Source organism: Phalangium opilio, unplaced genomic scaffold (assembly GCF_054372755.1).
Source record: "Phalangium opilio isolate 3A_F unplaced genomic scaffold, DU_Popi_V2 ptg000528l_1, whole genome shotgun sequence".
Classification (NCBI taxonomy): domain Eukaryota; kingdom Metazoa; phylum Arthropoda; class Arachnida; order Opiliones; family Phalangiidae; genus Phalangium; species Phalangium opilio.
This window is the reverse complement of record NW_028324242.1, coordinates 866,552-882,356: the sequence shown is the minus strand read 5'-3', so window position 1 is coordinate 882,356 and position 15,805 is coordinate 866,552. Positions and strand designations below refer to the sequence as shown.

At 37.3% G+C, this 15,805-nt stretch overlaps 2 protein-coding genes and 1 long non-coding RNA gene across 3 annotated transcripts; 1 reads left to right on the top strand and 2 right to left on the bottom strand.

Annotated features, from left to right (window-relative positions):
- Positions 1-2,072: 2,072 nt before the first annotated feature.
- LOC149588933 (uncharacterized) lies at positions 2,073-4,208 on the bottom strand. The gene is made up of 4 exons (XM_089862009.1): positions 3,855-4,208; positions 3,430-3,635; positions 3,074-3,363; positions 2,073-3,009 (listed from the first exon to the last, which is right to left on the bottom strand). Exons 1-4 carry the CDS (start codon positions 3,941-3,943, stop codon positions 2,161-2,163), a joined length of 1,434 nt encoding a protein of 477 aa, XP_089718135.1. The 5' UTR covers positions 3,944-4,208; the 3' UTR covers positions 2,073-2,160.
- Positions 4,209-4,330: 122 nt separating this feature from the next.
- On the bottom strand, positions 4,331-9,072 carry LOC149588932 (uncharacterized). Its single transcript, XM_089862008.1, has one exon. The coding sequence runs from the start codon at positions 6,793-6,795 to the stop codon at positions 4,921-4,923; it is 1,875 nt and encodes a 624-aa protein (XP_089718134.1). The 5' UTR covers positions 6,796-9,072; the 3' UTR covers positions 4,331-4,920.
- A 3,112-nt stretch (positions 9,073-12,184) lies between these two features.
- On the top strand, positions 12,185-14,839 carry LOC149588931 (uncharacterized). The gene is made up of 2 exons (XR_016379762.1): positions 12,185-14,447; positions 14,517-14,839. It is a non-coding gene; the product is annotated as an uncharacterized LOC149588931 (long non-coding RNA).
- Positions 14,840-15,805: the final 966 nt, after the last annotated feature.

Sequence of the window (15,805 nt, the reverse complement as noted above, 5' to 3'; positions counted from 1 at the left end):
ATAGTTTTGAGTCAGCATAAGAAACAAAACAAAATTAACTTGGAAACTAAAGATTTATGTGAGCCATGCACAAAATACCGCAGAGTTTTGATAAATAGCATTATTCGTCAGAGGAAATCCAATTCGACCAAACATGGCGAAAGAAGAAATTGTTACTTACCACGAGACAAGTTAATAAAAAAGTTAAAAACTAAATCTCAAAGAGTTATAGACCATAGGAAAAGAATCAAGAAAATCAAAAGTAAGATTAAGAAGGATAGCAAACTGTGTGGCCAATATTTCCACGACAAAGACAGCAAATTCATCGCAGATAAGTTAGAAGAGCAAAAGAAAAGTTTGCCTAAAAATTCCTTTAAGAGATTATTTGTGGAACAGCAATTAGCGATTATGAGAACAAAAACAAAAAGGCAGCGTAGGTGGCACCCTAAAATCATCAAGTGGGCTATTCATCTGCACAAAAAATCCTCCTCCGCTTACAATGCTATGCTTACGAGTGGAATTTTTGAATTGCCATCCAAACGAACCTTGTACAATCACAGTTCACATGTTGGACTTAACTCGGGATTCAGAGAAGAAAGTTTAATTCAGGCAACGGAAATGTTTAACAAAGCTTGTCCTGAAGAGCATCAAAAATTCGTTTCAGTTATTTTAGATGAAATGAAGATCAAGGACGACATCATTTATCGAGCTAGTACAGGCGAGCTAGTTGGCTTTAGTAATTTGGACGACACTGGGAATGAAATTTTAAAAATAAGAAATCAAGGTGATGATTTACCAGAAGTAGCAACGCACGTCTTACAAGTAATGATTAGAAGCATTACTGGTAATTTTAAGTATCCGCTTGCATATTTCCCTTGCAAGGACATGAACTCGGATAGCCTTCATCGAATCATTTCAGAAGCAATATCAAAATTAGAATTTAATGGCATCAAAGTGTTAAGCGTTATTGGTGATGGAGCAAGCACAAACCGTAAAATGTTTCAAAACTTCGTTCAGGATGGTTTTCGGTGGAAAAATATATATGCCTGCGATGAAGATCGGTATATATATTTTATATGTGATCCCCCTCATCTTTTGAAGACAGCTAGAAATGGAGTTAGCAATAGCAACTTTCATACCAAAACAAAACATCTAATCAAGAACGGGCAACCAATTTTGTGGACGCATCTTTTAAATTTATACGATTTAGATTACCAAAGAACTGTTAAACTTGTGCCGAAACTAACAAGGGACCATTTATTTTTGGATTCACACTCCAGAATGAGAGTTGGCCTTGCAGCCCAAGTTTTCAGCGAAGCAGTGGCAAATGCGCTAGAATTTGAGTTTGGAGATGTGTGCCGTGAAACTGTGAAACTAATTAGATTAATGAACAAATTTTTTGACTGTATGAATTCAAGAAATTTCAAAGAAGGAATTTTGAAGCGTAATCCCAACTTGGCCCCCTTTTCTAATGAAAATGATGAAAGATTAAAGGTAGGTTAATGGTTTTTTCACACAAGTTAGATAGACAAAAACAGAATCTTCTCTTATTTAGTGGCTGGAAGGACCCTTCTTACAGTATTTTGAAGAGTGGCAAATGGAAGTTGACAGATTGCCTAAAACCGTTAAAGCAGCTGATAGGAACAAGATGTCTCTAAGTAGAGAAACTGTTCTGGGTTTACAGATGACAGGTAATATAATTATGTTTATGGGTAAAAACTATATTAATAATAACAATAAATCTTCACGTGAAATTTTCAGCCAAATCAATTCCTGCTATAATTCGATTTGTACTAAGAAAAAACGCTAGGTTTGTGCTAACAAACCGTTTAAATCAAGATTGTTTAGAACAAGAATTTGGCAAACAGAGAGGTTCATGTGGAGGCAATAACAATCCTGATATTTTACATTATGCGCAAAACATTGACCGATTCAAAGATTTGGATGAAATTATTAAAGCTCCTCAAACTGGAAACACTTTTATCGAAAATTAATGGAAAGGCTTAATTTTTTTGGCATTTTTTTTTTAAATTTAGTAACTCATTAATGTGTTTTATCACAAGCAGTTGAAAAATAAAATTTTTACAAAATCATTTTTCTTGAAATTTGTTTCAAAATTTATTAACGCATTAATGCGCTATATCACAAGTTGAAAAATAAAAATATCACAAAATTGTTTTTCTAAACTAAAAAAATATCACAACCATTACGGTCCTGGACTATACCCTTTACTTTAAGGGGTAGCGTAAAATCTTTCCTAATCACAGTTAGATTTTTATCTTTGGCGTTTCCTGAAGCTTTCTTGTTTTCCTTGCACTGTTTCAACCCTTTCCGCAAACTTGCCTGCGATCTTAAATTTTCATTCTTCTTCCCAAAATATTTGGCTCGTAAATATAGTTGCAATCCATTGCCCCTCAATTTTAGATAACTTTCAGTCAGTTTCCTTAGAACGAAATCTTCTTTCCCATTAGGAACTTCAGAACACTGTAATAAAGTCTTCCAACTATCCTTCACAGTGTCATTTTTAATAACAGCATCTCTTGCCTCCTCCCTTCGTCTTGGATTATTATCTGCGAGGGTCTTTCCATCGTAAAATTTGTTTATTATTTTGTCAATTGTTTGGAAAAAAATAAACGTGCCCTTTTTGACATAGAGCAGGCCCCCTCTATCATTCAACATAACCCAGCTAGTAATTTCCAAGTTAGGTAACTCCTCGGATAGATACTGTTTAATGTCATTTCCTGCACCTTTAATAGCAAGGCTATCTCTAAGATTAAAATCCCGCGCTATCGCTTTGCTTTTGCAAATAGAATTAACTGTCGAGCCAGCAACAAAGTACAATATCTGAAGCTTTCTGAGAACTTCTTTAGTGTCAAACTTGACAGGAACATTTATGCTTTTAAGACTGTCGGATTCCTTTTGAAATTCCACTTCTACTCTTTCTACATGTATTTCTAACAAATTTAAAAGGTGTCTAAGTAGCTCTGCAGCACAGTATTTTCTTAAGTGATAGTCAACGCAAGCAAAAATCTGCAGTAATTTATAGAAAAAAATATTAATTTTTGAATAAGAACAATTAGCTTAAACACCTCACAGGAGGGGCAAATGAAGATAAATATGACATTGCATCCTCTAGTATCTTCTCATTTGACTGTAGTAGTTGAGCATCTGTCCAAAATCCTTTAGCTTCTCGTAATGTTAAATCACTTAAAGCTTCAAAACCTCTATCCCAAGGAGGGATTTTCTTGTCTCTAACCGCACAACTAAAATCTTCTAGTACTAATCTTAGTTCAATCACCGTTCGTGGTTCATTATATTTTCGTAATAGAGACAACTTCCCCACGCTCGTCACCAAATAGTCTTGGAACTCTTTTTGTGAAATTCCTAGGTATTATAACATTATCAATTATATACCTAAAGTTTGGAACAAAATGTTTAATAAAGCATTACTTGACTTAGGGGTTCCCTTTACTCTTTTCTTGGGAGGAGATTTTTGCACTGCTATGTTTTCCCGAACAAGAACATATGGTTTTTTGAATTTCAAGCTAAGCTCGTTATTAGTCCACAATACTGCAGAATGTTCGTCAGGTTGAGGAAGATTTAAAACTAAATCTATATTTTCATTTATTTCCAGCTCCTCTAGCTTGTTTTCTGGCCTTTAAATATAATTATATGCTTAAATTTCAAGTTTCAATTAAAACAAGATTAAAAACAATCTGAATGTCTGCCTGAGTTGGGGGAGTTCTTGTATAAAATATGAACCAAGGCTTAATGAAATGGAGATAATAACTAACAGATCTAGGCTATTATGTTATTTAAAACTAATGTATTTAGTTTAGCACTTTGTAAAATTGCAAGCCATTAATGTTAATTACCTTTTAGAATATAGGTGATCCTCATGTGGAACGTTTCTTGGTCTTTTCTTATCGCCCTCGAACCTAAGCGACCTAAACACACGCGCCATTTTGATTTTCTTAAATGGCCTTGAAGGACTCCCTCTAGTTTGATCGGTATACGGGGTTGGAAAACGAGGGGGTTTGCTGGTCCTCTAGATTCACCGTCCGTACCCATGGGAAGAAGAATGAAAATTTAAGATCGCAGGCAAGTTTGCGGAAAGGGTTGAAACAGTGCAAGGAAAACAAGAAAGCTTCAGGAAACGCCAAAGATAAAAATCTAACTGTGATTAGGAAAGATTTTACGCTACCCCTTAAAGTAAAGGGTATAGTCCAGGACCGTAATGGTTGTGATATTTTTTTAGTTTAGAAAAACAATTTTGTGATATTTTTATTTTTCAACTTGTGATATAGCGCATTAATGCGTTAATAAATTTTGAAACAAATTTCAAGAAAAATGATTTTGTAAAAATTTTATTTTTCAACTGCTTGTGATAAAACACATTAATGAGTTACTAAATTTAAAAAAAAAATGCCAAAAAAATTAAGCCTTTCCATTAATTTTCGATAAAAGTGTTTCCAGTTTGAGGAGCTTTAATAATTTCATCCAAATCTTTGAATCGGTCAATGTTTTGCGCATAATGTAAAATATCAGGATTGTTATTGCCTCCACATGAACCTCTCTGTTTGCCAAATTCTTGTTCTAAACAATCTTGATTTAAACGGTTTGTTAGCACAAACCTAGCGTTTTTTCTTAGTAGAAATCGAATTATAGCAGGAATTGATTTGGCTGAAAATTTCACGTGAAGATTTATTGTTATTATTAATATAGTTTTTACCCATAAACATAATTATATTACCTGTCATCTGTAAACCCAGAACAGTTTCTCTACTTAGAGACATCTTGTTCCTATCAGCTGCTTTAACGGTTTTAGGCAATCTGTCAACTTCCATTTGCCACTCTTCAAAATACTGTAAGAAGGGTCCTTCCAGCCACTAAATAAGAGAAGATTCTGTTTTTGTCTATCTAACTTGTGTGAAAAAACCATTAACCTACCTTTAATCTTTCATCATTTTCATTAGAAAAGGGGGCCAAGTTGGGATTACGCTTCAAAATTCCTTCTTTGAAATTTCTTGAATTCATACAGTCAAAAAATTTGTTCATTAATCTAATTAGTTTCACAGTTTCACGGCACACATCTCCAAACTCAAATTCTAGCGCATTTGCCACTGCTTCGCTGAAAACTTGGGCTGCAAGGCCAACTCTCATTCTGGAGTGTGAATCCAAAAATAAATGGTCCCTTGTTAGTTTCGGCACAAGTTTAACAGTTCTTTGGTAATCTAAATCGTATAAATTTAAAAGATGCGTCCACAAAATTGGTTGCCCGTTCTTGATTAGATGTTTTGTTTTGGTATGAAAGTTGCTATTGCTAACTCCATTTCTAGCTGTCTTCAAAAGATGAGGGGGATCACATATAAAATATATATACCGATCTTCATCGCAGGCATATATATTTTTCCACCGAAAACCATCCTGAACGAAGTTTTGAAACATTTTACGGTTTGTGCTTGCTCCATCACCAATAACGCTTAACACTTTGATGCCATTAAATTCTAATTTTGATATTGCTTCTGAAATGATTCGATGAAGGCTATCCGAGTTCATGTCCTTGCAAGGGAAATATGCAAGCGGATACTTAAAATTACCAGTAATGCTTCTAATCATTACTTGTAAGACGTGCGTTGCTACTTCTGGTAAATCATCACCTTGATTTCTTATTTTTAAAATTTCATTCCCAGTGTCGTCCAAATTACTAAAGCCAACTAGCTCGCCTGTACTAGCTCGATAAATGATGTCGTCCTTGATCTTCATTTCATCTAAAATAACTGAAACGAATTTTTGATGCTCTTCAGGACAAGCTTTGTTAAACATTTCCGTTGCCTGAATTAAACTTTCTTCTCTGAATCCCGAGTTAAGTCCAACATGTGAACTGTGATTGTACAAGGTTCGTTTGGATGGCAATTCAAAAATTCCACTCGTAAGCATAGCATTGTAAGCGGAGGAGGATTTTTTGTGCAGATGAATAGCCCACTTGATGATTTTAGGGTGCCACCTACGCTGCCTTTTTGTTTTTGTTCTCATAATCGCTAATTGCTGTTCCACAAATAATCTCTTAAAGGAATTTTTAGGCAAACTTTTCTTTTGCTCTTCTAACTTATCTGCGATGAATTTGCTGTCTTTGTCGTGGAAATATTGGCCACACAGTTTGCTATCCTTCTTAATCTTACTTTTGATTTTCTTGATTCTTTTCCTATGGTCTATAACTCTTTGAGATTTAGTTTTTAACTTTTTTATTAACTTGTCTCGTGGTAAGTAACAATTTCTTCTTTCGCCATGTTTGGTCGAATTGGATTTCCTCTGACGAATAATGCTATTTATCAAAACTCTGCGGTATTTTGTGCATGGCTCACATAAATCTTTAGTTTCCAAGTTAATTTTGTTTTGTTTCTTATGCTGACTCAAAACTATATTACATGCTATTGAATGAACAGCCTCGTCAAATTTGTTTATGTAGCCCGCAGTTTTTTCCTTAGTAGCAAAGTGCTTCTGAAGTTCCTCTTGAATAATACCAGTACATAGTGGAAATGAATTCACAGCATCGAGGAGTTTAAATAGGGCGTCTACACTAGTAATTTCAGGCAACGATTTTACTAAAGGATGGTTTTCAGGTATAATTTTCCCGTTAATTTTTAGAATGCCACTGGCCTCACAATCTTTTAAAACATACGATTTAGTTATTAGTCCCTTCTCTATGTTTTGAATTGTTAAAGCAATGCCACCATCAACAGTAACCAAGACCCAATTTTTAGGAATACATTTTCCAGCGAGAGTCTGAGAACTGACTTGTTTACTAAATTCCATAACATTGTCATGAAAACTACTTTCAAAATGCACAGAGTTAACCTGAAAAGTAAATAAAGTTTTCCCTGTAAAGACTGTTATCAGTAAAAATCGAAGGATTTACATACATTAGAGCTATTTATAATCATAGTTGAATTTAGAACACTTTCTTGATCAGCATGATTTTCACTGTAATACTTGTCACTAAATGTGCCATTCAAACTGGCAGAGCTGCTAATTTGTCCCTCTTTGGAGATAGAAATATCTTCCTCAGATATGCAGATAACATTGTCATATTCCATAATTTCCTTAGATTTAACTCCGTCCTTAACTTCCAAGCACTCAGATGAAGTACATTCAACACTTTTTGTATTCAATGATTGACAATGTTCTTCATTTAACGATGGCCATGACTGATTCTGCATGCCAATTAAAAATTGTGACTTAATTTCTTTTCACAAATAAAAATGAGAAACTCAAACTTACCATTAACTTCAAGGTTTCCGAAGTTTCTTGAAACTGTACAGGGTTTGGGTTTTCCGGCGTTGGTCCCTTCCCCCCAATAAAATGTTCCTCACATATATAATAAGATTTTTTGGCAATTTTTTCAATGTCTAATTGGTTATCAAAACGCCCGCAGGCCAAAATCCACTGTTTACATTTGTCAAGATCTTTTCTGGGCCGGGGAAAGGGAATAAAGTTGGGATATGTTACCCGAGGCTTAGCGGGATCAGAGTTATTAAGACACAACGAATACATACACCGTTTGTTTTTCGGCATTTTAAGGTTAGTATTTAACGCCAAAAACTATCCAAAGCGTGTTATTAATAAATTAAATATATATTTATATTTAATTGGAAGTTTACTAACGAGACCGCACTATATCAAGTAGGAGCAGCAAAATCGGTCGCCATTTTTGAATTCCTGGATCACGTGATAGAAATAACCTTGAACGACTCCGTTCACGCGCATCGAGCTGATCGAAGAGCGGGGAAGAAAATTTTATACAGTGGAAGGCTAGCCTTTGCTGGTCCTCTAGATTCACCGTCCATGACTTCACCGAGCGGTGAAAATAGCAGCCAAGCTAATTTCACCCTACCGCGGTCCTTACTTAAATTCTTAGTCACGTGGTAGGGTGGATATAGCCTCTACGCTATTTTCACCAAGGGTAGGAATAGGCTTCCGCCTATTTCTACCCGGGGGTGAGAATAGTGACACTCTATTTTAAAAGTCCAAGCAGACGATTCTTTCGCGACGGCGGAGTTAACTGTTGTTTTTACCTCTCCGAGTGACGTATGTCACGGAGAGGTTCTGTAACGATCGTGTGTGTCTGTTTGTGGGTGTGTTTGTTTGTGTGTGTGTCTGTTGTTACACCCACGTGACCGCGTTCGCAGTTTCCAAATCGGAGCAAACGTGTTCGCCATTTCCGAACTGCATTCACAGGTTCGGAAATGGCTCCTCTACTTGAGTTCTCACACCACCATCTTCTGGTCTTTGTCCATTCCACACGGACACCAAACTGTACATACTGGCTTCTAATCATCATCATCTTCTGGTCCTCGTCCATTCCACTTGGACACCAGTCTGTACATACTGGCTTCTAATCACCACCATCTTCTGGTCTTCGTCCATCCCACTTGGACCCCAGTCTGTACATACTGGCTTCTAATCACCACCATCTTCTGGTCTTCGTCCATCCCACTTGGACACCAGTCTGTACATACTGGCTTCTAATCACCACCATCTTCTGGTCTTCGTCCATCCCACTTGGACACCAGTCTGTACATACTGGCTTCTAAACACCACCATCTACTGGTCTTCCGTCTATTCCACATAGACACCAATCTGTCTTATTGGCTTCTAACTCCATAGTCATCGTTTGGTTTAAGACATTCGCGGCGATCAGCTAGGGTTACGAGAAACGTCTAGCCTCCCTAGGGTGGGTTGTCCACCAAAGGTTTTCGCAATTGCGGTTGTTCTTGCTTTTAGCTGTAGTTCGACACCCTTATATACTACCTATTTGAGTAAGGCGAGCAACCGCAGTATGCTTCATTTCAAACGTCAATATTAGTCAAGTCTTTCAAGAATGTTTAATGGTTCTTTTTTAAAACGATGTAACGTTCAATAAGGCGAATAACTAACGAAGAAAATATTAAATATTAATTATATTTATTTTAATATTTAAGATAATCTTGTTTCTCAATTCAAAATTAATACGGAAAGAGCTAAAAAGCAGTCTATGTTTTTGCCTGTGTGTGTCCGTCCGTTGTTACACTAGTGCGCTGCGTTAGAAGTTCGTTTTGTTTTGATGTGTAAAGAAATCCTACAGAACCATAATATTCCCTTTATCCATAATATAAAGTGAATATGTGGAAACATTTTTCGTAATTATGATGCGTTTTGTACTTTTGTAGCTTTAAAGCTCTGTTTCATTTTGATATTCCAAAGATTTCTTTTAATATTGTTATTTGAAATGGCTGTTTATATATTACTTAAGCTATACTACATCTGTATATAGAATATTCCTTGGTTTAGTGATTTCATGAAGAAAGCTAAGATCTAGACTCTGGCGGGTATATCTAGTATTACCCGCAATAGGCTTAATGAAATTAAAAGTAAATAAGTGAGGCCTGAGGTGAAGTAAACTTTGGGTTTTGATTTTCGTGTCTGAAATGAAGAGACATCAACGGTTCAGAGTGAGCCGAAAGTTAAATACACTCTTAATTAATCAGGTTAAGATTTTTTAATTGAAGAAAAGATCATGGTGGCAATTAGGCTAGTAGGGCTAAGCTACATAGTTTTTATTCTCTTTATCGTGCGCACTGAGTAACAGTGCGTCTAGCTACAATTTAGCTTTGGTATTATCAGAAGGGAATAAGAGAGAAGGGAGACATTAGAGCCTGCTTTGGTAACGAGAGTCCGACCAACCTCAAGAAAACCGCGAAAACTTTGCGCAAGTACACAGCTTTTAACCAATTTACTGCAAATATAGTTCTTTAAGTTCTCCGCGGTATCAGGCGGCCTATTTGTCTGCTAGATTTTCATTCTCCAAAGGCTTAGGGCTGTCGATCTTTCGTTCTTGTGTAATTATAACATCAAGTATGTATTTTATTGAAAATAATTTTTATTTTTTAATATTAATTCAGAATAATTAATTTTCATCTATTTATTACTTTCAAATTATCTGATTTTGGTATGTTCTCAATTCCCGTGTATCTAAATTAATTGCACAGCTTGATTTCGTTTATCAACATGAAATTCGGCCATTTTTATCTCCTTCAATGTAAAGTTGTAAACAAAACTACTTTTTATTCGTCAACCGAGACGTCACCTTCTTATGTGACGTCACAGCTAAGACAGAAGTTAGATAGGCAATCAGTGAAGGGTAGTTGATTTGAGGTTAGTAAGACTGTTGTTACGAGTGTAAAGCATTATGGAGATATAAAGTGTGTCCCTTCTCTCTTATTCTCTTCTGGTATTATTTAACGCCTTAACACTCATGTTGGCAAACTAAGAATATTGTCGAGGTGAGACGAGACGATAGTGTTTACACTGCAAACCAGTTGTGAATGTAGCTATCAGAATATAGGTTAAACAGCTGAAGCGTAGACTTCATTTCCTGTTCTTTTTGCCATTGACTGATTTCCATGTGTCCAAAATTTATCCTTATTGGATGTAAAATGTCGTCTGCTTTACTGTATATTTGCTATGCTTGGAATACTGCTTCAATATTTCGTAAATAATTCCATATCTAGGTAAATAACTTTGTAGTAGTAGACCTCTTGACTCGGAGAGGTAATATTTTGGTTTTCCCAACTTGTTATGTAAATGAGATGAGTTCCTTAAAAGAACGCAAACAAAATGAAAAGGCTTTAAAGGCCGATAAACCAAAGAGGGTAGAAAGAGGGGGAGTAGAAGGCTTGGCTGGAGTGTTCTAGCTTTGAAAGTTTACCTCTAAGCTTCCGGTGTGCGCGCGCATCTTTCTCTGCCTTCTTATTGGTTGAAATAGGGTGAACCGGATATTAGGAGGAAATTATAACAAATAAATAAAAAAGAAAAGCGAGAACACCCAAAATGCCTTGCCAAAGCCGCTAGCTTCTACTCCCCCTCTTTCTACCCTCTTTGGATAAACGATTGAAAGAACTTGAAAAGAAGGAAAACCTTATAGAGGTTATTAGGAGAAAAGAAGTTATATGGAATAAATTTGATAAAAAACACAGAGACCGAGATGAGTTAGAAAATGCCTGGGATGAAGTGGAAATTGAAACCAAAATGATAAGTAAGTAGATTATTATGATAAATAAAAATCTTAAACGACTTTCATTTTACATTTTTTCCACAGAAAAAGATGCCAAAGCTTCCTGGAAGTATCTTAAAGACCAGTTTCGGGAACATTTTCATTTAATTTCAAAAACAAAATCGGGGCAGGAATATATAGAAGAAGAAGATGTATCGATGATCACATGGCCATTGCCAAAAGTAGATAGGGGGGAAAGTAAAGCACTTGGAAGATCCCCCGCGCCATGAAAACCTAGAAACCCCCTTTCCTCTCTCTCACAGTTCCTACCCCCTCGCGTAGGAGAGGCATTGCACATTGCCAGTGCCTATTTGCAACTGAAAAATAGTTCTGTAAACAGTTTTAAAAGGACTCCTACTAGCTAAGGCTTAACAAGATTGCATACGGATATACGGTAAAGCAACATCTGTGAGTGGAAACGTTAAAATTAATAAATGACGATCTTTTTACCACGGACGATACTGGAAGTAGAATTAGAATATTTAACTGTATGAAGGGTAATGGATCCATGAATGAACTGTTATATGATATGATTTGTGATCTTCTTAAGTCAAAACATGAAGAAGATAGTGGTGGTTATTCTGCATTTCTTTTTGTCTGGACTATTAAAGGATAAAAATCAGCGCCCCGAATTTTTAAACGATGTAACACTTGGTCGATTTGAATTTTCCTTTAGAGTAGACAATTTCACCTGCTACTGTCCCGGGGCGCTGCCGTCGCTATGAACTACCTCTCAAAAAAATCGATAAACGGTTGGGGTGTTTTCTCAAACGTCATTGGCTAACTCGCATAGGGGGTAAGGGAGAGGAGAGAGAGCTTCTAAACTTAGAGGAAACCCACAGTCAAAGGTGGGGGACCATCCTCGAGCTTTACTTTTTGCCATTGCCCATTTTTTAAAAGTTTATTGTTCTTAAAAGATGTGGTCACGAGGAGACAGTATGCTTATTGTTTAACCTTCAAAGATTTGTTCTATTAAACAGTTATATCATACAATTTCAGTACAACATCAAACATGTCCGGAAAATTCAACGGAAATGAGGAAATAATTTCGCGAGATGTGAGTCAAGCATCGAGGGGCAAATCACTCAAAACTCTGTCTCTTCACCGATTAATAGAGTAGTGGCACTCCATGTTAACTACCCATAGAGCTTAATACAGTCAAAGGCAAGTAGGTGCCATTACTCTATTGTACACGTAATGTTTTTAGCACAGGCATGGGTAGGGCTTTTTAAGATTTCGTATAATCCCTTTTGTTCAGTTAAAACCAGAGTGTACACAGATTACGCTGAGTGATTTGCTACTTGTCAAGACTTTAGCACATATACTTTTTTATTTAATGCATTAATGGAATCGCACTGTTAATTAGGATGAATCGTCGGAAATAGAAGAAAGGCTGCCACTAACAAGACCGGATATTGTGAGTGAAGACTGTTGTGAGACGAGATCATCAACATCATCATCGAAATTGCCATCCTCATCCTTCACAGAGCCTCCTGATATTGCAAATGAAGGCTGTGGTGAGACGAGATCATCATCATCGTCATCGAAGTTGCCATCCTCATCGCTCACAGAGCCATCAAAAGTTAGGAAGCGACAACGGACCATAGAGGATGAGGAAATCCAAAAAATTGATTGGTATCAATATGATTTTGTAATTTATCCATTACATATAGTTATGACTGTATTTTTAAACTATTCAAATATATGTTAGCAGTGGCGGCTCAAGTCAAGTGGAGGCCCCAAGCGGTAACCACTTTGGGGCCCCTAAACTCAAGATATTAAAATTAAATAGTAGTTGTAAGAAGAAATTTATATAAGAAGGCCTAAAATAGCGTCCGGTGCGCGCGTGAGAGTCGACAATCCTCCCTTAATGTGTGGGAGGGTTGTTGAAAATGAGCCGGGACTTAATATTTTATCTTATATCGTTTTTCTTTGGGGTCGCCTGAGAGCGCTCCGAGATCGCTCCAAATTTACGTGTTACGTCATCGCTCTAGCTCGGAGGACCGAATGTAGTTGCTCCGAATGAAAGACAAAAGTTTTTTCAGAGCGGTTTTTTGACGTCTTCAGGCGCTCCGTCTCTAGAGTTGGAGCTTGAAGGAGAGAGGAATGGAGTGGAAACCCCCATACCTATAGCGTTTCCTGTGTACCCCCACCTACGGCAACATAGTCCTACCAGCATCCTCAGCGGTTAGGTAGGGTCGCACTGGACGAAATTGTAAAGGGCGCTCCCTCTATCCTTAAAATAGAAGCTAGTTCTCATACAAATAAAATGGCGCTACGCGGCAGCACTTAGCAATCGCCTACCGAAGGGTAGGGTCGTGCGCGAGGTACATTGGGAGAGATACGGTGCCGCAGGTCGCCCATCATCATTTCCAATCCATCTCAACTCCATTATCCCTTGTCTCGGAGCAGCTCGTTTTTATCGCAAAGAAAAACGCTATATGTTTTCCACCATCTATTTCTTTTACCTTTTCGTTAAGCCTTGTTTTGATTTTTGGAACTCCCGAAATCATTCGTATAGTACACTTGATTCAATTTTGAAACAATTACAGAACGAACGATTTTCACGTAGAGACACATATTCAAAATCCATCAAGTCATGTATGTTCAAAACCTTAAACTAACTTGTTCATGGCAATTAAAAGCAACCGTCGTGCAGTTTCAGAAATGCATTTCCTTTTTCCTTTGCTCGAGGTTTGCTTTTTCTCTAGGTGGAATACGTCATTCGCGTCCGTATGACCTATCCCCATGGGATCTCCAATGGGAAAGCGCAGAGCAATGACGGGCATGAAAGGGGTGGGGCTTACTTGTCCACTGACACCGGCGTAAGAGTAGAAGCGTAAAATCTCGCAACGTAGGTCTTCTATATCTATATAAATCAAAGTCCTGACTGACTGACTGACAGACAGACTGACTGACTGATAATCAACGCTCTGCCCCAACCACTTGCCCTAGAAGGCTTAAAATTTGCAGGAACGTTACTCATAAGTAGTAGGCGCGTACTAAGAAAGATTTTTCCAATCCGCCCCCATCTCTATGCAACAAAGTCCGCGCGTTTCAACCGAATTTGCAAATATTTAGTACACTGGTTTACTTTAAAATATAGACGGGCTGAATGGTCTTTTGGGTTCGATTTGTTGCCATCTTTTTAAATGGCGGCCAAAAACTTAAAAACCCTTCTTTATGTAATAGTGTCCGCGTGGAAAGTAATAAAAAATGTCCCGACGGGCTGACGGGCAACGCCGAGTGCCTTCGCTCCTAGGGTGCTACAAAAGTATTAGTCATCAGTAAAATCTACCCATTCTTTATATCATTTTGATGGAAGTTCTTATTGCACGCGAGCGACGCCGCGGGTATATATATAAATCCCTTCTTGGTAATACTGAAAGGGAAAATATTCTTCATTTATTTCCTTTTAAATCTATTAGTCTCTTCCATTTTTTAGTTTGAAAAAAAAAAATTGTTAACGGAAGAAAATTAATTCTGCTCAATTCGGGGCCCCATGGCATCCCGGGGCCCCAAGCGGCCGCTTAGTCCGCTTACCGTTAAACCCGCCACTGTATGTTAGAATTTTAGCCAAAGTCGCTGCTCCAAAATCAAAAGACGAAGCCCAGTTGTTTGCCGATTTCATTGCTAGTCAGCTGAGAAAAGTTGATAAAAAATACCCAAGACAGTGTCAAAATCAAATATACAATTGCATTAATGAATTTATTGACTTGTCAGAACAAATTGAAGATAATGATTAATAAACTATTTTAACGTTTACAATTGTTTATTTATTTTTTAACGCCTGGCAAACCCCATTGCCAAGGAACAGCTCCTTCATTCCAGAAATACTCTGCGTAACTATCACGGCATTGCCTTGCATTTAAAGAAAAGTTTCGCGCTTGTGAACCTCTTAAGTTGCGTAAACCAGTTTGAGGCTCATCTTGCCAGGTTCCAGCATGCAATATTCCTAAGCTATCTGTAAAATCAGCATAGCCTGGTGGACAATAAACTCTTTTTGACGGTTGCTTGTTTTTTTCTGATGACATTAAGTAATTATGCAAGACAACAGTTGCCTTAACAACCCGATCAACGTTCAGTGGCATAAGATTTATCGTTCGATGGAATATTCGCCACCTGGCTCCTAGAATCCCAAAGGCATTCTCGCTGCAACGTCTTCATGAATTGTTAATTCGCATTATTGTGGGTTTTGCATACACGCAATTTAATTCAACTTAATTTCTATACCTTGCCCTACTGAGACGGTAATTAAAAACCCTCATTTTTGATGTTAACCCCTTCCCAGGAAATGGTCTTAGAAAATTAGTTGTCAGAGCAAATGCTTCATCTCCAAGAAGCACGTGGGGTGCAATAACATCACTTCTCGGTAGCTTGGTTGGCTCGGGAAATCCTATTTGTCCACTGTTTAATGCTTTACCAATGTCCGATGATCCAAAAATACCACCATCCGAGTTAGAACCATACCCTCCGATATCCACGGCCAAGAATCTGTATTCAGCATCAACCACTGCCATCAATACAATTGAGTTTGTACCCTTTAGTGAGAGTAAAATTTTTGTATTGAGGATCTTGCAGTTCACATAAACATTCTTAAAGAAATCCACAAGTCGCTTGCCTGGGGTAAAATTTTGATACCGCGCGCCATGCTGGGGGATTTTCCAGACGTTTACGGAAATGCAGATTGGCAAGCGCAAAGGGTTTTTATGCTATGCTATGCTATGATATGCT